Source organism: Nymphaea colorata, chromosome 12, assembly GCF_008831285.2.
Source record: "Nymphaea colorata isolate Beijing-Zhang1983 chromosome 12, ASM883128v2, whole genome shotgun sequence".
In the NCBI taxonomy this organism is placed as follows: Eukaryota; Viridiplantae; Streptophyta; class Magnoliopsida; order Nymphaeales; family Nymphaeaceae; genus Nymphaea; species Nymphaea colorata.
The window spans coordinates 15604021-15625217 of NC_045149.1; the positions used below are offsets into that span (position 1 = coordinate 15604021).

At 39.3% G+C, this 21197-nt stretch overlaps 3 protein-coding genes across 5 annotated transcripts; 1 reads left to right on the forward strand and 2 right to left on the reverse strand.

Moving 5' to 3' along the window:
• Nucleotides 1–1186: 1186 nt before the first annotated feature.
• On the reverse strand, nucleotides 1187–4407 carry LOC116265351 (NADH dehydrogenase [ubiquinone] 1 alpha subcomplex subunit 13-B). The gene is made up of 3 exons (XM_031645913.2): nucleotides 4019–4407; nucleotides 1609–1680; nucleotides 1187–1514 (listed from the first exon to the last, which is right to left on the reverse strand). The coding sequence occupies exons 1-3, from the start codon at nucleotides 4231–4233 to the stop codon at nucleotides 1370–1372; spliced, it is 432 nt and encodes a 143-aa protein (XP_031501773.1). The 5' UTR covers nucleotides 4234–4407; the 3' UTR covers nucleotides 1187–1369.
• Nucleotides 4408–6052: 1645 nt separating this feature from the next.
• LOC116265678 (probable methyltransferase PMT8) lies at nucleotides 6053–14174 on the forward strand. Of its 3 annotated transcripts, none has more exons than XM_031646470.2 (9): nucleotides 6053–6254; nucleotides 6616–6759; nucleotides 6892–7423; nucleotides 7512–7676; nucleotides 7978–8160; nucleotides 8259–8853; nucleotides 10828–10940; nucleotides 11089–11309; nucleotides 13594–14174. In XM_031646470.2, exons 3-9 carry the CDS (start codon nucleotides 7151–7153, stop codon nucleotides 13907–13909), a joined length of 1866 nt encoding a protein of 621 aa, XP_031502330.1. In that variant the 5' UTR covers nucleotides 6053–6254; nucleotides 6616–6759; nucleotides 6892–7150; the 3' UTR covers nucleotides 13910–14174. The 3 variants fall into 3 exon arrangements, with proteins under 3 accessions (XP_031502330.1, XP_031502332.1, XP_031502331.1); XM_031646472.2 differs by having other exon boundaries at nucleotides 6681–6759; XM_031646471.2 differs by lacking the exon at nucleotides 6616–6759.
• Nucleotides 14175–14661: 487 nt separating this feature from the next.
• LOC116265987 (uncharacterized) lies at nucleotides 14662–20968 on the reverse strand. Its single transcript, XM_031647016.2, has 7 exons — nucleotides 20197–20968; nucleotides 19913–20090; nucleotides 18951–19048; nucleotides 17255–17351; nucleotides 15468–15553; nucleotides 15194–15383; nucleotides 14662–15054 (listed from the first exon to the last, which is right to left on the reverse strand). Exons 1-5 carry the CDS (start codon nucleotides 20539–20541, stop codon nucleotides 15507–15509), a joined length of 765 nt encoding a protein of 254 aa, XP_031502876.1. The 5' UTR covers nucleotides 20542–20968; the 3' UTR covers nucleotides 14662–15054; nucleotides 15194–15383; nucleotides 15468–15506.
• Between the last annotated feature and the right edge of the window lie 229 nt (nucleotides 20969–21197).

Below are 21197 nucleotides of genomic sequence, written 5' to 3' on the forward strand. Positions count from 1 at the left end.
TAAATAGAAAAGTAATTATAATGTGATATTTTCGAAAAGTGCTTTAATTACGGTCGGGGAAACCTATTGGGATGGGCATTTGTTTTTCTGGAAGTGCCTGTTGCTCGAGTTACTCTATTACCAACTTTTCTCGAGGCGAATAATTTCGTAAAATGTTGGTTGTAATCATATTTCTTCTGTTATATTCAAACTAAAGAGGAAAGGAATACAACCAAATAAAGCGATCGGTAGATCCTAAGCTAGTCCCATCCTCTATCTCTCCTCGTTCAACAGAATAGCTTATCCGGCTATACATCACCTTGCCAATCGTTCCATGATCTGTTATTCGACCACTGTCCCTCTTTGGGACCTTAATCGAGGTCCCTTTCGACTACCGAGGATTAGGGGTGGAAAACGTGACATCTTTTTCTGTTGCAACCTTAATCGAGGTCCCTTCCTACTACCGAGGATTAGGGGTGGAAAACGTGACATCTTTTTCTGTTGTAACATGTGACAGTATCATGTGTACGAGTACACCTGACTTGTGTCCAGTGACTTCGGTCGCCAATCGGATGGTGATGCACATATATGTTCAAGATATAAATTGAATGGTCTAAGTTGTCATGAATTCCTTTTTTCTAACTGCTTTGTGAAATAGATCTTTATTTCCGCATGACGGTTTGTTCTCGATTCATTCCTTGTGGGCCAAGAGTTTACTAGCATTATTAATCTCCCTCTTTGTTGCTCAACGAATGAGGAAGCAGGTGGGATGCTTATCTCAAAAGATAGTGGATATCTGCCTTGAGAGTGAAATAAAAAACTGAGCACGGGACATCCGGGTGTCACATGGTACACGCACACACATCCCTGATAACTTACGTAAAACTAGGGTTAGACATTTATTACTAAACATGTCAAACGAGGCCAAAAGTAAAATAAGCAATGCAAGCTTACCGTACTTGAATCATGTAGATATTTAGACAAATTCCCCCCTAGCGACTCTTTCTTAGAAGAGGATTTATCGATCCCGTCTGCACATCCGATTTTGTAGTAGAAACAAGTGAACTTGAAGACGACAACATCGAGTTATGTACATGATAGTTCATTCTGGCATGGGGCAAGATGTATGCCGCCGAACTTCCACAATGCTTTGACTACCGAAAAGATAACCATAAACTACGGACAACGAGTGCCCGTTCACAGTCTATGATCACTTGAAACATTCTCCACAACACATTATTATTAATAGGACAAATCCATTGCCTCAAAAAGGGGTAAATAAAGGTTCACTTGCCCGAAGTCCTAACCACCTCCTTAGCAAGGGAACATCAATACGGTCGATGGTTCGTTCCACGTAAGGACAAAGCTTAAGTTCACCCAAGCAGCATACTCACCAGACTTCCGGACGGAGTTCACCGCTAGCAGGTGGCATCCATTTTCCTGAGTGGTAGACATTCTCACCAACCTTCCAGCCAGGAACATCTTTCATGATTCTAGCTTCCTCGTCTAGGTACTTCTTCCATTCTTTCACGAACCTGTCAAAAAGACCAAACAATGCATAAAGCGACATTCCAATAAAATATAGGAAAAATGAGACGGAAAATTTTATGGGATCTTTCCACTTTTTACCTTTCATCTTCTTCTGCTTGAAGCACAGGAACTAGAGCTCTGCGAGCAGCATATTTTTCTTCTTTGAGCTCCCTGTCATCACAAAATCTGGATTTAAAACACTTCTGACTTTATAAGGGAATATACATTAACAAATAGGAAAGCTCTCTTTTGGGATTACTGTAATCATTACTTTGATAATCCAAAACTAACTTTACAACCCCATATCTACGCAGAACCACGAAACACAATAGCTGAAGCCAGTAACTTGGCAATAGCCATGAAGACTGGCAGCCGATTCCTTTCTAGCCAATAAAAACAGCAGAATTCATGCTAGGAAATGCTAAATGTGAATGGATCATTAAATCAGTACTAGTTTGTTAGATCACAGCTGTAACATGCCCAAATGTTTATACAAACATCCCCCACCTACACCCACAACCACCAAACATATCAAAGCAATACAACATTCAGAACATCACAGATCCTACGTTTCTTATTCTAATAATATTGTGAATAATATACCTGTATGCGTGTGAAATGATAATATAAAGCATGCCAAACATTTAGTTGATCGACAAATGCAAGGTTATGTCGGAAACTATTGTTCTCTTGCATAGACAGGATGGGAAACTGGATTTAATGGTCAATTTTCACGTCTAACAATAACTTCCAATGTGAATGCCCACGAGGATACTGCATTAAAGAAAGGAATAATGCCCACATTACACAGCTATTTAGAAAAAAAGCACCCATTTGTTCGAGACCAACAATAGGAAAAGAAAAAAGTTGAAGACAATCGAAAACCAAAAGTAGGAAGCCTAAGTAATGAGGAAGGCTTGTTTGAGAATAACACAAGATCAACTAAACACGTCACTCATTCGAGAATAAGTAGAAGTAATAGGAAGATATCTTCAAGAGTAAGAGATCATCTAAAACAAGTCATTTATTCTAGTCATTATATGTATGCAAAACTTGTTCAATACTTGGGGACATGGCACTGATGGTGCAATAGTATAAGTTGCATGAATGACAGTTGAAATCCGAAATTTTGTTGTTACAAGGATGTGTGCGTGTGTATGTGTGTGTGTGTGTGTATATATATATATATATATATATATATAAGGGAGAGAGAGTTTCTCTCACATTAAGTAGCTCCTTCTCAATCTATTCTTTGGGAGATAGAAACGTTGAATAGCTCATCAAAAGGCAGAAAAGGATAAGCTTCTCCTTCTCCCTAACACAAGGATATCGAGCAAACAACGAGTAAAGCACCACTGACTTGTGCTGACCTTTCTCCTGTGTAAGTAGCGTGGATAACTTCATGTATAGGCTATAGGTAACACTGCATTAAAGTTTCCCACTGAGCAGCCGGAACCGCATGTGTCCAAAGGCAATTCGAAACAACATAATTTGCACGTACAGAACATCTAGCTCTCCTGACACACATGATGAACTTACAGTGCATAATTTTTTTATAGCGTTAGGCAAAACACGGTCGCTAATGGAAGCCACAAATGATAATTACGGCTATGGAAGACGGGAACATTCACTTTGGTCATGAATGCCAACAATCAAATGAATTTCGTTCAGATTTTGAAAAGAGATGAAGAAAGAAAAAGACTACAGGTGACATCCCAGAATACCAATTCATAATGCCCTAGCAGAAAAAACTAGGAAATGGAGAATCATAAATAACCTGAAGATTCAAATCGTACCAAGATAACTAGCAGATTTCCTGTACTACATCCCACATGAATTTGTTGAACCTAAAGAGATCGAAAAGACCTACTTCAGAATTTGTCGACCACTTTGAAATTGCATATGTTCTGTACTGTCAAAAAAATATGCAACCATAAAGTCATCGTGCACGATGAACAGGTGTACCCATGAAATGTCAGTGAATTACATAAAATCTTCCAACTTCAATCGATATGAACAAACATAACTAGAACACGAAGAAACGGATATGCAAACCTAACTCTATAATCAAAAGTAAAAGCAGAAGAAGCTGAATCGACCTAAACTCGACAATTGATGCTCGTGGTTAAAATCCAACTCAAAAACATAAAACATCCAGAGATGCATAATAGAACAAATCCATAAACAATTCAGAAATCACCACGGCACAAGTTCAGTTCCTTTCAGAAAATACTATGGGAGAAATCCTGCATTTAGCGTGCCAAGGGAAAATCTTAAACGACATGTTGAAGAAACAGAACGCCTCCAGAGAAAACCCTGATCGAATAAACTTCGCGGTTCATGAGGACAGGAAACCCTAGGATTCACGACAAGGCTAAGATACTGAAAGCAACGAGATCAAATGATCTGTAAGAAATCGATGATCGGGACATTCAGTTGTCCGTTGACCCGTTCTGATTGCATATATCAAATATAAGGTGGAAAAAAAAAAGAAGGCGTCGAATCTCACCTCCGGATCTTGTTGCCCTTGCCGACCTGATACATTCCCCAAGAAAACGCCCCAAGGGCGGTGAGGAAGATCGCCACCGCGCTCGGTCCCTTGCTGGGAATCCGGCGAGCGTATCGCACCGGAGGGAAACCTCCCGGCGGGGGACCGTCCTGCAGGACGGGCATCTCCTTGACGCTCACCATCCCGGGTTTCTTCCTTATCATCGCCTCCGTCATCTTGTCAGGCGATGAAGAACACCCGACTTTTGGCAGAAGATCCTTCGCCGGTGACCGGGAAACCAAAGAAAGCCTAGCCCGAATTCCAGGAGAAGAAACGTAGACACTCCCTCCTCCTCTGGCGGTGAAAAGGATTCGTTGCTCTTCACTCCCAGTTCTCGGGTGAGGAGGATTGCGAAGTAATTCCTAATTTCGCTGAAAAGAAGGTGCTCCAATCGTTATTCGGGTCACCTGGAAGATCCATTTACTGCCCGAATCTGATAAACTTGTTCTTTTAGATCTTGGGTTCACTTGCTTTGTATCTTGGGCCTAGATGTGGAATGGATCAGTTTCTACTCCTTTGCATGAAATATTGTTTTCACGCTTTTTAAACGGGCCACATGGTGAGTATAAAGCCTATGTCCTTTTTTTGTTTTCAAGTTTGGACTTTGGATATGGATCCACTCTGAGGCACCTGTTTGAGTTGGACCTGTCATTATGCTCACAATGGAGGTAGATATCTAAACGAAAATCTATAATTTCTTCTTTGCAACTAAATGAATACAATAAGGGGACTTTGTTTTAACATATACCATTAAACAAATTGAAATTTAGAAACCAAAGTTTAACAAAATCGGAATTTTTTTAAACGATTTATTTTTTAAAGTCTCAGTATCCAAATTCTGCCATAGGCTTTTCCAACTAAAGTTACCCATAGGAGTAGCTTTTATTTTAACGCCAGACTTCCCACCAAGTCGCAATTCGTGTGTCACATCACGAATCGGAGCTCAATTTTTACATTGATCACTGTGAAGCAGGGGGCGTGGACGGCTTCGATTTGATTTGGGTCGAATTCATCCTTTAAATTTCTTCCATTAATCAGACTACGAAAATGAATTCAGATCAAACTGTGGTTTCAAACTATTTCTGGAATCGAATTCTTGTCCAATCAGCACAAGGTTCCGGATTTGCATGCTAGGCTCAGTTTTGAATCGTGTCATGACATTAAATGCTGAACCGAATCTGATTGAAGTTCCTTTACCAAATCTGATTAAATAGATCAAAGAACAGGTGAATATTCAAGTCTTGCAGATCCACTTACGTCCCTATTATAAGTCTTCTGCTGGCACAACTTCACATTTGAGTGGAAGAATTACCCAACTAAAGCAATGATCTCGACCACGTTTCAATTAGATTCGTCCAAAAATCAGTTACTGATCACATCTTCTGCGGCCGGTTATTGTTTATGCTGTCATAAACTTCATTTGCTTGACTGATAGTTGTTTGCTTGCAATAATATATTACATTCTCGTGGTTTGGAATAGCGAGATACCATGCCTTAGAAGAAGCCATTGTCAACAAATTTAAAAGCATTTGAAGGATCACTTGAGATTCGAAGTTTCATGCTTTTATTTGAGAAGAAAGAAAGAAGGCGAATCGGTAAGAAGCCCAAGATCTGATGCATGATAAAGTTTAAATTTCAAAAAATATGTCGCTTGTTCTTCATTGTTCATGTGGCAAGGAAACATGAACTCAAAACGATCTTATCTTGCTGCTCTTTCTCTCTCTTCTTTTCTTAAACTAAAACTTTCATTTATTTCAAAAGTTTTTATTTCATAAAAGGTGTTTCACGTTAAAAGGAATTCGAAAAAAGAGCTGAAGTTCTAAAATTCATTATTTAACCGTTCAATTGGAAAGTTACGCGTTCAATTCAATTGGCGCGATTCAATGTGAAACGCTTGAACATGAGGTTGCGTTTGTTTTTCATCTAAAGAGGAGGTTGCTTTGTGAAATATTTGCTAAATTGGCGACCATTAAGGAGGCGATCTACGTGACGCGCCACCGCAAAAAGGCGGTCGCAGAAATCCACGCGCTTGAAAGCTATCCAGATTCCATCCGTATCTCATTCATATCTCTGTCTCTCTCTCGCTCCCTCGGTGGAGCCCGATTTCGATCGCAGATTCATAAGGGCTTGATCTTTAGGGTTTTGTATATCGGGAGGATCCGTCGGCCGAAGAGGAGTACCAGATCTGAATTCGCTCGTAAACATCCTTCTTTCTGTCTCTGTCTCCACATTTATTCTGTTTGGGATTAGATGCAGAGATGAATTACTTTTTACAATTTTGCTTTCCTCCTCGAGTTTCTCTTTAGATATACGAGTCTACCTGTGAAGCATCGGCCGTGTGCCTTCTTTTTCTTTGATTGTGTGAATCTTGATCTTTTGTCACTTACTTGTTTTGCGTTTTGAGTTTCCCAGTATATTCTTATTCAAAGTAGTTTTTGTTCATTTTGGCCTCTGGTCAACTTCACTGGTTTCCAAGCTTTTCACAAGTCTTTGTGAGGATCAAGCGGCAGCATGCAGACTTTTCGATTTTACTAGCATTTCCCCTGTCCTTTTTTCAGAACTCCTGGATCCCGGAGCTTTTGGAACCTTCTTCGTAAACTATTGTTTCTTCCGTAAATTCCAGTCTCTTGTTCTCGGGGGGAGCAGGACTGCAGTTGCGCTTTTCCTTTATCGAAAACTCTGAGCCAGACCTGGCTCTGGAGGTAACACTATATTTTGTTTAAAATTCAGGACGAGGCCCGTGGAGTTTAGTTGCCTAGTTGTTTTCCTTCACTTGTTGCGTACACTCATCTCAGGTAAGTCTCACCGTAAATTTTCTTGTTGTATTTGAACAGGATCAAGCCTAATCCGGATTTGGTGGATCTAATATCTGCCGACCTAGTCTGAATTCTGCGAACAGCATATTGGCTCTCGTGTCTAAACGATGGGGCTGTAGACTTGCAGAATAGGATACAGGGATAAGTTCGGCGTCTCTAACCTCGGGTTTCTTCACGTTGCTAAGCTCCCTTTTGCAACTGGACTTGGTTTAGCAGCTGCGTGCAGCCAATGACTATCTAACCAAAATCCCTAGAGGGAGAGAAAATTGAGGCAAGGATGATGAGGGGCCGGCCAGATGGCTCTCAAAGGAAGAGCCTGGTCACTTCCTTGTGTGTCATGGCGGTTTTTCTCTGTTTTCTTTTCATATACTATGGTTCGTCCTTTCGTTCTGGACCCGCTTTGGAGTATGGAAGATCACTAAGGAAGTTAGGGTCATCTTACTTCGGTGGGGATGAAGATGCTGATTCGGGCGATAGAGTGAGGACGGAAGCTGAGTCCAGGCCTGGGACGGACGACGGTGGTATTGATTTTGTTCCCAAAAGCTTTCCTGTGAGTTGTTTCTGCTATCTTCGTTAATACTTAAATGTCGTACTGTTTCACCACCAACAACTTAGTGTTATAGCTTATGCTTGTAAAGGTCTGTGATGATCGACATTCGGAGCTGATTCCGTGCCTAGACAGAAATCTCATATACCAGTTGAGGTTGAAGCTAGACTTGAACTTGATGGAACACTACGAAAGACACTGTCCTCCGGCTGAAAGGCGTTACAATTGTCTGATACCACCGCCACATGGTTACCAGGTGACGATAAGAAATTTTAGCGTCATGCATATCACTGTGATTTTCTTAACCTAAAATCGTTCCAGTGCCAGTGGGGACAACAGTTTGGTCTATATCATGCTGTTACGAATCAAATTTGATTTGGACAGGACACAAATTCAGCATCAGCTTAAGTATCTGAAAAATGGATCAAAATCTTGCAATTTAGATTTCAAAGAATGCAAGTATTCGAGGAGGGAAACTTATGGCCAAAAAATAATCTTATGTATATTTAATGTTTTTGAACTGATTATATTTTTTTCTGTGTAAATGCACATTAAAGATTCCAATCAGGTGGCCAAGAAGCAGAGATGAAGTATGGAAAGCCAACATTCCTCATACTCACCTTGCTCATGAGAAGTCTGATCAGAACTGGATGGTCGTGAAGGGCGAGAAGATTGTTTTTCCAGGTGGTGGTACTCACTTTCATTATGGAGCTGATAAGTACATTTCTGCACTTGCAAATGTAAGACTTTTACTCAATTCCTCTAGCTCTGAACCATTAAGATGGCCATCATATTCAAGTATTTACACAGTTAATCTTGTCCTTAACCAAATTTCCAGATGCTGAACTTTAGTGACGACATTCTAAATAATAATGGGAACCTTCGGACGGTTCTTGATGTTGGCTGTGGAGTTGCAAGCTTTGGAGCGTACCTTTTATCATCTGATATAATTGCAATGTCATTGGCACCAAACGACGTGCACCAGAACCAGATTCAGTTTGCATTAGAAAGGGGCATACCTGCATATCTTGGTGTATTGGGAACTAAGAGGCTTCCTTACCCAAGCAGATCATTTGAATTAGCACACTGTTCTCGATGTAGAATTGATTGGCTTCAGAGGGATGGGATACTTCTGTTGGAGTTAGACAGGCTACTGAGGCCAGGTGGCTATTTTGCTTATTCATCTCCGGAAGCATATGCCCAAGACGAAGAGGATCTCCGTATTTGGAAAGAAATGAGTGCTCTTGTTGAACGCATGTGTTGGAAAATTGCTGCCAAAAGAGATCAGACTGTGATATGGCAGAAACCTCTTACAAATGACTGTTACATGAAAAGAGCACCTGGTACTCGGCCTCTTTTATGCAAATCTGACGATGACCCAGATGCAGTGTGGGGTGTGCGTATGGAAGCTTGCATTACACCATACTCTGAACGTAAGTAGGTCAACCGTTATGTCTCTTCTATTATATTTCACTATAGATGCACAAGAAAAGTGGAGCTTGTGATTCTGCATGTTTTTTACTCTTCATGATGATTTCCTGAGAATCAGGCCAAAGAGAGGTCGAAAAGGTTAGGCCAAGTTGAGAAATTCATTAGCTGGGATTCTTGTTATCGATCTTCATTCTGTGGTGTTAAAAATTACTTTTCTTGCTTTAACATTGACTTTGGACTGGATGTTGTTTATGGATGTCCTTTAAGCATAAACAGAGGAAGGTGCCTACTTTTCCCATTTCTGTTTTGCGTTTTGTTTCTCATCATCATCATCATCATCATCATAAAGATGTCAGTAGTTTTGGTTTCAGAGAAACAGAAAGGAGCATGGCTCCATGTGAATTGGCTAGATGAAACTTTAAAGTTTAATACTTTAAACTACCGTAATCTGTTGGTTAATCTGGAGGCACTTGCATGTTTAATGTGGCATCTATGTGGAGTGCAGGTTGTCCAAATGATTTAGCTGAGAGATGATTGTATGATAAGATCCTGTTGTTAATACCTATTTGCCAAAGTTGCATGTAAGAACAGGCAAAAGGAGTCCATGGAAAACTTTGGAAACCTAGAAGCACAAAAGACTAGGTATTAGAAACTGTTGCAGGCTCTGCTTAGGTCATCCAAGCTCCCTACGCTCCAACCTAGCACCTGGGATTGCCTAGGTGCCTAGATAACTGCTTCCTGATATCCTAAAATACTAAAGTTAGTTTGTTTTTAGTTTTCTGTTGAGTTCTGCCAAGGCATGGTTGGGAAACTTTGCAGCTTTAACCATAATTTGCTGTGGTAAATCCAAAGGGTTTGTTTGGTTAATGAAAAACAGTGCTTTTTTTAATGAAGTAGAGGCTATATCCTCTGAAAGGTAGTAGAAAAACATTCTTTCTTCAACCCTAAATTTTCATAGAAGCTGATCTGTTTTCGGAACCTCCCAATTTTATGGTGGCTGGCAATAATCATGTATCTAAGAGCTCAAGATATATTGAGGGTGATATATACTTTAGTCTCATGGTACATGGTGTACTGATGGGTCGTATCTGTGCTGATGGGTTGCCTTGTTCTGGTGCAAATCGATGCGGCTAATGAGGTGTATTAAGATCTGCCAAACTAGCAATAGAGTCATTTTTGGGTTAGGTCATTAAATTTGGTATCCAGATCATCTCAAGACTTGGATCTGGGGTTCAATGGGAAGAACAGATGTTCTTTAAGATAGATAGACTGTAGCACTTCAAGTATATGAATGGGTGGGAATATTGTATTTAGAGTTTTAAGAAATATTAAAAGTCATATATACCTAAGTCCTGTATAACTGAGTGTCCTGGTTTGTAGGCTTTTTTGGTGTAAGGCAAAACAGCGATCAGGTGGGTCAGGATTTGCAAACCACCATGTGAGTCAATTTTGGGCCAGGTTGTTACAGTTTTACCATATGATGGAAACTTTTTTCTTGCTGATAATGAACAGTCGTACTGGTTTCAAGCTTAAGTTTGATGACAGTGGTGGAGTCAACCAAAAATGGGCTTTGATGTCATACCACTTTACAGAGCCTGCTTTTGATGCATGGACCTGTAGATGGAATGCAATTTCTTTCATAATCTTGACAGACAGAATAATGGAGGATTTTGCAAAGTTCAAGGTTTTTCGAAATATGAACGTCCATACTTGTTTCAAATCTATGGTTACTCGTCTTACTATCCACATATAAAGGTTTCAGGCTTTCAGCCTCTATACAGTTGATTCCTTGAGTGCTTCTTGTACAAGTTCTAATTTTGTGTCTTTCCTAACCTTCTCGAGATTTACAATTTTTTATTTATTACATGACTAAAAGGATCCTTCTCAAGAGTAAGGTTCTTCTGTGTTACTAATTCATTCATCTGATCGAATGTGCATAACTAACTTACCTGTTCACGTGGCAATGAATCTTACAGATGACCATAATGCTATGGGAAGTGCACTGGCTCCTTGGCCAGCTCGATTGGCTTCTCCTCCTCCTCGGCTTGCTGACCTTGGCATGACTCCTACCACATTTGAGAAGGACACGGTAACTACTCCTAACAGCATTGAGACATAGTGCATGCCCATATATATGCTACTGACCTACTAAAACTAAAACTGACTGGATATTCATATCCTTATATTTGCATGTAACCATGTGTTAAAAATGGTGGTTTGGTCATCAATATGTGCAGGAACTTTGGCGACATAGGGTGGAGCATTATTGGAACCTATTGAAGCCGAAGATTCAAGAGGATACTTTAAGAAACTTGATGGACATGAAGGCCCACTTGGGTTCTTTTGCAGCATCTCTCAGAGGGAAACCTGTCTGGGTGATGAATGTTGTACCTGAAGATGCACCAAGCACTCTGAGGATAATATACGATCGAGGCTTGATTGGAACAACACATGACTGGTAAGATTCGCAAACTTATTTCACATATACATGTATGCTTCCTTATAAATTATTTGTTTTGTAACACGTGCATGGTATCACAATCTTAAGTGACCCCATGAATTATGTCTGCTGCACATTACACGTGAACCTGCATCTGTTATTTTGTATTACATTTGGAGGGTGATGTATTCGGTGCTATAATTGTGTAATGTTACGAGATCTTAGATTGCTTTTGAAGGCTTGGCTGGCATATTCACCAAAGGTCAAACTGGAAAAGGGATGAACTGACCACTACTTTTCTACAATTTGCCAGAACGGGGTAATTCATGGAGTCATAGAAATTATTGTAAACTTTGCAAAACCCTGGAAAACTACATTGCTTATATATTATTATATGGCATGTCGAATCATTTTGTTGTTTTGGGCTGCTTTTAAATGCATGTAGCTCAGGACACCTGCATTAGGGAGTACTTAGCTGAAAGGTTAGCATACCCTAGTTCTGATTGTCATAAGCGTATTTTAGTCCTGATTGTTGCAAGGGTATGTTAGCCCCGATCATTAAAATGTGAAAACAATTTATTTACTCTGGCTTGCTGCATTAACCGTTTGGTTTTTTAAAGGACCATCTGCATGAACAGCTTGTCCAATTAAATGTGTCAGGCAGAACATTGGAATACAATTATGAGACTAGGCAGTACTATGATACTCTCTTCAGGGTACAGAAAGTCTGGCTCAAACTCTGAGCTTCAATGTGATTTAGATTCTTTCTTTCTTTCTCTCTCTCTCTCTCACAGACACACACACACACGTGTGTGTGTGTACGTATATGTATGTATACGCACACAGAGAGAATATTCAACTAACTGAAATGAGTAAAGCACCCTAGGAATCAGGATTTGTAGAAACTAGAAAGTTGTGGTAGTGGTTCTGGTGTTGAAAAAAATACAAGAAGCGGTGGTGGTGTGGTGAAGAGGATGTGATAGCGATCTGATGGTGGTGACAAAGAGGTGAGATTAGTAATCACAATTGGGAGTACCAACCAGTCAAAGGCTGGGCTAAGACCTCCACTGAACCACAATTGTCTGAAATTAGTTTATTAGCAGTCTTGATGTGGGGACAAACATAAGCCTGACCTGTCTGCTAGAGTGAGGTTCTTTATCAGACTTCTTTATTACCAAAACAAGCCCTGCAGCATTCAGCAGATGAACCATTCGCAACGCCAGTGGTGGTTATGGCAATCAGTGGCTGGTTTGCTGATACTAGTAGAAAGGTCTGGCTCGGCCGTAGAAAGGGCTGGGTCGGCTAGCAGTCCTTCTGAAGAACGTATGGGAGTGGTGTTGGAATGAGAATATGCTGATAGAAACATCAAGAGGAAAAAGTTACAGCTCTTATTAAAAAAAAACGCTGGTTACTAGTTATAACGATCATAATTTATTTAGAACTAAAAATAAAATTGTCAAGAGATACTGCTTTTTTGGGCAATATAAATAGCAAGAGACTATTTGTGCATACAAATTCAAGAGGTTGATTTGGAGTACTTGTCGGTACTTGATATTGTTTTTAGTGAAAATCAGGCTTTGCATGAATCCTTTTGATTGGCTTCCAAAACTCATAGAACAAGAACAAACAAAATGGCCAAAATATTGCTGTCTAAAATAAATATAAGTAGCAACAACCTGTTAGTACGTGCATTCAGAAAATGACCTTATAGATGTGTGACTGCAAAAAATCCTGCCTCTTTTTCAAGAGAAGAATTTCATTTTTTTTTTTCATAATCAAACTTTCCTTGTTCAGAAGAAACAAAACCAAACTTGAGACACCTCATCTGAAGCATGTTTTCTGTCCCTTCTATAAAACATTGGAAACCCCAAAAAAGCAATTTGTACGAGTTCTAGGAACATGTTTGTTGTGGAATTTTATATAGGCAGCTCTTCCAACCCAAGTATCTATAATGTTGAATGCGTATGAATACTGTGAGGCCCTTACCAAGAACAATGCTCCATGATAGAAGGAAGTTGGATTAATCTGCAAAATCCAACCCAGGAAGTGGGTCACCGAAAAGGAGTGGATGGGATGGCAGTGGAGCTGTTTTGTCTCTCGTTGCCGTCCATCCCGTGATAACTGATATACACCTATGACTCGTGAATTACGCAAGGGATATGTGATTTTAGTGCATTGGAATAAGATACTTTCCCAGTTGATGCATCTTTCTTCTTAATTTCTCGCGTAATGTTTTTCCTTTGTATGATCGCTTTAAATTCCGATTAATCTAGAACTTGCTTATTTACGATCTGTTCAACAGGTGTGAAGCGTTTTCTACTTACCCCCGAACGTACGACCTTTTGCATGCTTGGACCGTGTTCTCCGACATAGAGAAGAAAGGATGTAGCGTGGAAGATCTGCTCGTTGAAATGGATCGTATCCTCCGTCCAAGTGGTTTTATCATAGTACGTGATAAGAGGTCCATCATCGATGCCATTAAGAAATACCTAGCAGCAGTGCGTTGGGAAGCAGTGGCCGATTCCCAAACAGAAGCAGAATCAGATGAGGATGAAGTCATCTTCATGATCCAGAAGAAAGTATGGCAAACTGAAGAGGCTTTCAGAGATTCAGTTTAAAGAGTCATCTGGTTTTCTCCCTCTCTCCCCTTCTCGCTCCTATTCATTATTGCGAATGTGGAAATGCTCATAAATTTTCCTTGATGTTTTATTGGTTTATTAGTACAGGTACCGTGTATGGAAAGGAGGTAATTGGTCAATTTGGTCTAATTTAGATGTCCTTTTTTGAATTTTTCTGTTCTTCTGTCGTAACAATTTATATTCTTCCGCATCAGAAAAACATTTTATATTCTTTTAAGGAATGCCAGATTCATTTTTGTGCGCATGTATTCTCTTTCTTCTGTGGATGTTTGATGCACTTAAATGGCATGGTCTAACGACGGTCTTCTTTCAGATAGGTTACTTGTACTGTAGGACATCGTTGTATATTTTTTGCACTTAGGTACAGATTGCTTGACAGATTACCAGCCTCTTTTCAAGGTAACGGTAGGGCACCTGAACTACCACTGGGCATCAGGGTACCCATCAGGTACTTGGGTACTCGGCCCCTTAACGTTCCAGGGCTCCTGCTGCCCTGCACGCCGCTCCTCATCGTCTTATGCCAACAGTCGTTTAAGCAGAATTTAAAACCGGCGTCGATTCCATACTCACCGAAGATTACTATAGAAGAAGTGACTGCTTTACTATGCACCGGCATAGAGTGGCGTAGACTTGAGAAGTCCCGACTCCCGATATATATCGGGTCCTGAGATTACATCTTCTTAAATACGCCTCTTGTTCCGAGTTTTTTCATAAATTGATGGCCAAATGGAGACAAAAATGATAAATATATAAACGTCAAATAAAAACGATAATTTGTCATCAGTGGCCTCTAAGGACGACCCCAAATCTATAACCTATGGCTTCAAATATGTATAAACATGCTACTTAGAAGAAATAACAAATATTTGAAAGTCTAACGGCTCAAATCAAAACGTGGGCCCAAACCAACAAAAAAGTTCATTCACTATCAGCATGCTCAAAGAAAAAAGCGGCATTCTTTAAGAATAGGTATCTGTGCAAGTGTTTTGGCTATGTCCTGTTTCCCCTTTTTCGCTCGGCTTGTATTGAATTCATTCGAGCCCAATTTCCTGTGTGTTTAACTGATTGAAGTCCAACCCATTTGCATCTCTTCTCTTTGTGGCTGTCTGCTATTAACTGCTTACCTAGATGACATTTAAATTTTAGATCAAAAGAGAAGGCAGAAAAGAAATAAAAAATGGATTTTAATTCTCAAATTGTTTTGAATCATGCACGATAAAATTGTAGAGAGGTTCTTGCATTTAACAACAGCAGTCTACCTACTTTTTTGCCAAAACTCCCAGCTTGTATGCACAGCTTAGTAAATATGATACACCCTCAAACTTCTGCTTCTCAATCATCTGTATCCAATCCATGTCCCATAGCTTCGAACAACCATTACTGGCCCACGTGAACAGTTTCACTTGTGAAGAATACCCTTCTTAGGCAATTTTGGTTTCTTCTGTTGTTGATGCTGGAGGATACAGGAGCATTACAAACACATTAGATTATATATATATATATATATGTCGAAAGAGAGAGAGAGAGAGAGGTGTACCTTCTGCCTTTCCAAGGCTTCATAATCCGTCCTCTCTTTCTAAGTGCTCTTCCGCAGTTTGATGGGCCGGTTACCAACATATTTACCTACAACATATCGTGTCAGAAACTAATGGACGCGAGCTCAAACACCATCACATGGATAACAGATTACAAAGTCTTCGATCAAGCACCAGCATACTGTGGTAGTCATTGATCAACGAAAAAATGATAGACGTGTTTTATCAATTTGGGACCAGGAAAAATGTGGTGCACATCCATAGTTCCATTGTTACAGTCTTACAGATAGCTGGAGGTTGGTTGAAAATGTGAATATGCCCACAGATCTACTTTCCTGCGTGCAAGTTGTCTGCCAATAAAGCGAACACTTTTGTGCACTACTTTTTATGTATCTGACCTTCTAGGATTATTAATGACACTTTAATGTGTCCAAACCAATGTTATCCGTATCGTACGATACGGACGCGTATCGTACGATACGTATCGTATAGGTCAAGAAAACCTATACGATACGCTGTTTAAAGACGATACGCGTCTGTATCGTACACGTATCGCACGATACGTGCGATACGGGGGCCGTATCGTACGATACGGGCGATACACCCCCGTATCGTACGATACGGGTTAAAACACAAAATTTTTTATTTTTTAAAGGTTAAACACTCCTCCCTCTCTCTCTTCTTGTATTTAAAGACTCCAAGAAACGTAGGAGGGAGAGATTTTGCACATTTTCATCAAAAATAACCAAGGATTCATCGATTTGAAAAATATTATCGTTAAATCATGAAAGATGATAAGTTGATAACTATATGTTTTGAACTTATAAAATTGTGATGTAATATAAGTCCTAAAACTCAAAGTCCTAAGACTCTAAGTCTTAACTATAAAATTTTCAAGTTTAAAATTGTGATGGATGCTTATTATGTTATTTTGAATATCTAATTTCTAATTTTTGCATGCGTTGTTGACACACATGAATGTTCCTTATGTATGATGATCTTTTTTATATTTGAATATATTTTTCTTGATTTCTTATTTTTTGTTTATTTTTTCAGATTTTTAATAAATTTTCTCTATTTTTCTGATTTTTAAATATTTTTTAAAATTAAAAAATTAATTTTACGATACGCTACGCTACGTTTACGATACGTTACGATACAGCGTATAGGTCAGCCCGACCGATACGCGATACGCTACGCCTTTTATAACATTGGTCCAAACATCAAAACGAACAACATTTAACATCAAATCAGCAGAAGAGCATTAACTGGATTATCCTCAAGTTACAAGAACTACCATCACGTTAGGTGGTTATCATATAAAGTTATATTCTTTTGGCTGCATCCAATCTAATTGAACCTGATTTCTCAGGCATTTAGGTGATCCAAATCAAAACTATTTACATCTTTGCCTATGTTTGTACATCTATATCGCACATGCATATGGTGCTATGTCATATGGGTGCAAAGTGCAAGTGCTGGTGCAGATGTGACAAGTTTTCAGAAAAATTGTGCGACAAGGATGTATATATATGTATGTGTATATGTATAATGTATATATATCATTTGTTATATAATTATTTAACTATTTAGCAGCCTTATTTTTTATATTTATATATATTTATATTACAGCTAGTTTAGTCACATGCACATTTAAAATGGTCAGTTTTGGCACAATTCAGCTGATCGCACCCCACTGTGCTGCGCACCAGCATCGACACATGTGCGACAGCCATTTAGGAGAATCCATGTGACATAGAGGTGGTGTTGTGTGAGAGAGGGAGAGTACCATTCATTTCTTTGATTGCTTGGGCAAGATCAGAAGGGTTGGAGAAACTAACGAATCCATAACCTCGAGTCTTTCCAGTCCTCTTGTCTCTTACCACCTGCATGAGTAAAAGTAGAACAATATAATGGCCCTGCACAAGTAATTAGTTTTAACTGGACCATGGAACAGGTCAACAATCTTTCCCAGCCCCACCATCAGAACCAAGTTTTCCACCCACTAACTGGAAAAAAGAAAAACGAAAAGAAAAGAAAGCACAGCAGCTGCATGGACCAACCCCATTGTTAAAGCGGTTATTAGAGACATAGATTGTCAACTCAATCAGCTAAAAATAATTCCCTAAGCATCAAGCAAGCTTTTGTAAATCTGCTCAAGGTTGGACATCTTTTCATAAGTTTTTCCAAATTATAAAAAAGCATGATATTATTCCTAGAGTAGTAAGTATGAAAATTGAACATATGGAAACCATATCTGAACGCCAAATGTAGAATCTTCAGCAGACTAATGTCATGAACCCAAAGACCAGGTGCCATTGTTCTTGTCTTTAATCAAAGTCATGAATCAAAATACTGCTATTTCGAAGATACTCGATTCATAACTAAAAATAAAAAATAGACAATTACATCTTCATTTCAAAGGTAACATAGAAGAGGTTAGGACAAAACACAGACAGATCTTTGGAATATTTTCTTGTGCTTCACTATTTTCTCAGTTACTTAAGCTCCTCCAACTATCGTACAAACGCCCATCTTAGTATAATACATGTGCTCAGGAGACAGGTAAAAACAATCAGATAAAAAAGATAATAGACAATTTCCTGAAGAAAGCTACCGTGTTACTAGATTTGGAACTTAACATGATGATCATTTGTCACTTGTTTGCTAAGTCACACGGGTGTGGGTGAAGGCCCGACACAGCACCCAACTCGGTCAAACCAAGTCGGGTGCTGCTAACCGCACCCGTTCTTCTTTTCTCGTTTTTTTTTTTCATTTTTTCCTTCTCCTATCTTTCCTCTTCTCTTTCTCCTCCCATATTTTATTTAATAAAACTTTGAATTTTGTATGAGATTAAGGTAACCTTGTTAAAAAAAAGTTTAAAAATACACACAAATAAAATTACTTATATATAACAGATCATATATATATATGTACACATATATATATTTGTATACTCTCGCCGTATTCGCACCAGAACCCACACCCATGTGACATAGCTTGTTTGTCAGACCACCCTTCAATACTTGAAGATCTCATTATCACGTAACAGATAGGTACAAAATGCTCATCAACGATGCACTTGACTACTCTCACGATACTGACAAACATTTACATGTAAGCAAAACCACAGGACCATCAGAGAATACATTATGACACGTATCTTAGAACAAGCAAGGATTGCAGACTTGAATTTCATGGTACCACAGGAGTCAGGATATTAAAAAGAACTGCAATGTAATTTCAATTTGAGGATACATAAATTCTTTACATGTAGCCTACTTATCTAGGATCATTTTTGCTCTTCAAAAGAGAGAGAAGTATATGGATAGATTAAAGAACTGTCGGGATAAACTTACCAAGTATACAATTAACCTCTTATGTTTTTCTCTCTTTCTTAATGAGTAGCTTGAAGGGGGAAAAATTGAAAACTGAGACATACAGACGTCACAGAAATGTTTAGGCATGGGGAAAAAAACACGCACCCTTGCCATATTGAATGAAGGAAATCTTGAAAATGCTTTTGTAAGAACATCATCATTGACCTCGTTTCCAAGATCTCCACAAAATAACCGAAAATCATCTGCAGTAACAATCATATAAAATAAAATTTGAATATATAATACATATAAAAAAGGAGAACTTAAAAATCACCTTCCCTTTCTAAATCTTCATATGTCATGTAAATTTAAGAAAGTAATCATGAATTTTATTTTCTTAACAGGCGGGTGAAATTTATTAAAACTTAAGATGAGATTATGAGAGATGGTAGACATATCCATATTTGATGTCATTATATTGGTAGCAAATAAATTAACGTTCCAAATGAACCGAAACAGACACTGTAATGGCAATCAGATAGAGCAAGCTAAGGACCCCTCTGCTTGGAGTATACATGGGGCAGGACGATGCTCTAGGAGTTTTTTTAACAAGATAATTAGGCCAATGGTTCACATTAAAAATTCATTGAACAATCGCTTAATACTAAAAGTAATAGAACAGGAATATCTTTAAATCCAAAATCAAGAGATTGAAGACCCCAGAATAACACTAAAATCCCTCAGATTAGCACTAAAATTAATTGAACTAGTAAAGTAATTTATTAGATAAGACGCTCAAGACTGAAACTAATAAGCTACTAACAGGGGTTGGTCCACAAATAGCACCATATTATCTGAGAAATCATGTTTCGCCTCTCCTAAGTAACTTGCTTGCTTTGGAGATCAACACAGTGAAAACTTAAACAAACTAACAATTAGTGGCTTTGATTTTTTATTTCACAAGGAAATCATATGAAGCTACTGAACCAAATGTACAATATGATATGAACGTGACCGAAGCCAACATTACTGCTTCTGTCCTCCACAGGGATCCGTTTCAGCTCGCAATATGATAGTTACGAAGAAAAAGAAGGACGGGGCACAATATTTAAAAAGCAAGACCGTACTTTCTGGCCAATCGGCAAGGGTCGGATCCTCCCAGGTCTGCCCGGCGGCCTTCCGAGGAACGGCCTTCTTCTTCGTCTCCGCATTGTTATCGATCTCGCTGCTCGCTAATGCCGCTTTCACATTCTCAATAGCTTCTGGCGTGATAATCTGTGCGTCCCTCTGGAATAGCTGCTGCGCCTGTCGGCACAAAAAACAAATAAAGGAGGAAATAAGCCGTAAGACTAACGCCACCACTGGACGGGCCTAATCAATAAGAGATGACATTTATCCATATATGATATACCTGCTGGTACTGAGGAACAGCATAAACTCCCGCCACCGGCGTTGCCGCGGGTGCCGAAGCGGCGTATGCAGAAGGATATAGTTGTTGCGGTGCTTGAATCTTCGCTGGCTGAGGCAATTGAGGCAACAGATAGGTGTTCTGGTAGATATATTCAGTCAATTTCTGGACCGAGGGATCGGTATTCTGGAGATGAAAAGGGACGGGAAAATTGGACGCAGGCGTCATTCCAGTGGCATAGCTGGCGGTGGAAGAAGGATCGGTGAAGAGAGCAGCCGAGTACGTGAAATGAGAGGCGCCGGATGTCACGGGAGAGGGGAAGGGCGCACCCGTGGGTGATGCCGCCATAGGGAAGATTCCGGCGATGGATTTAACCGGAAGTGCGAGGGAAGGCAACTTTCCGGCGTCCCGACGCCCGTGAAAACAGAAATCTTGGTGTGTGAAAGAACAGATAATCGAAAGCTTATTCGCAACGGAAAAAAATGGACACCGACGACGGGTTTTCTCTGCGGATCGAATCTCAGATGCCTTCTTCCTTCCAGAAAGGCCGGGAAAATACGCCAGAGGGGGAACAAGAAAAAAGGAAAAAGAAATTTTAAGGATCCGTGTGCTTCAACGGTAGAACGGTCGAGAAAGAAGCGGAAAACTTAAAAACATTTGTTTACGGAGCGACAAATTAGTCTGATATTCGTAGTTCTCAACTAAAAACTTATAATTCAAAAATGCGGTCAAGTGTTTGTAATATTCATCCGTGAGATTCAGGTCTGGGTACTTTGGTCATTTTTTTTAAAGGAGATTTCAGTCATTTACGCAGAAACATTTCCCTTTTTATATTTGTCCATATCAAACGTTTTTTTTAATAATAAGTATATTTTGTACATTTGACTCATTAGAGCCCTGCATTTACATTTGAGAATGCCACCTTCTCGAATAAATTTTGAACATTTTAGAAAAATTATAAAATTTTCGGTCATCTTACGTGAGAAGTTTTTTTCTCAATTTCA

Coding starts and splice junctions, on each gene's coding strand:
- LOC116265351 (XM_031645913.2), bottom strand. CDS start 4,233: ATGACGGAGGCGATGATAAGGAAGAAACCCGGGATGGTGAGCGTCAAG. Junction 1,681..4,018: donor AAGGGCAACAAGATCCGGAG/GTGAGATTCGAC, acceptor TTGTGATGACAG/GGAGCTCAAAGAAGAAAAAT. Junction 1,515..1,608: donor CAAGCAGAAGAAGATGAAAG/GTAAAAAGTGGA, acceptor TCTTTTTGACAG/GTTCGTGAAAGAATGGAAGA.
- LOC116265678 (XM_031646470.2), top strand. CDS start 7,151: ATGATGAGGGGCCGGCCAGATGGCTCTCAAAGGAAGAGCCTGGTCACT. Junction 8,161..8,258: donor ACATTTCTGCACTTGCAAAT/GTAAGACTTTTA, acceptor CCAAATTTCCAG/ATGCTGAACTTTAGTGACGA. Junction 11,310..13,593: donor ATTGGAACAACACATGACTG/GTAAGATTCGCA, acceptor TCTGTTCAACAG/GTGTGAAGCGTTTTCTACTT.
- LOC116265987 (XM_031647016.2), bottom strand. CDS start 20,541: ATGGCGGCATCACCCACGGGTGCGCCCTTCCCCTCTCCCGTGACATCC. Junction 17,352..18,950: donor CTTCATTCAATATGGCAAGG/GTGCGTGTTTTT, acceptor TTACTCATGCAG/GTGGTAAGAGACAAGAGGAC. Junction 15,554..17,254: donor AGCAATCAAAGAAATGAATG/GTACTCTCCCTC, acceptor GATATGTTGTAG/GTAAATATGTTGGTAACCGG.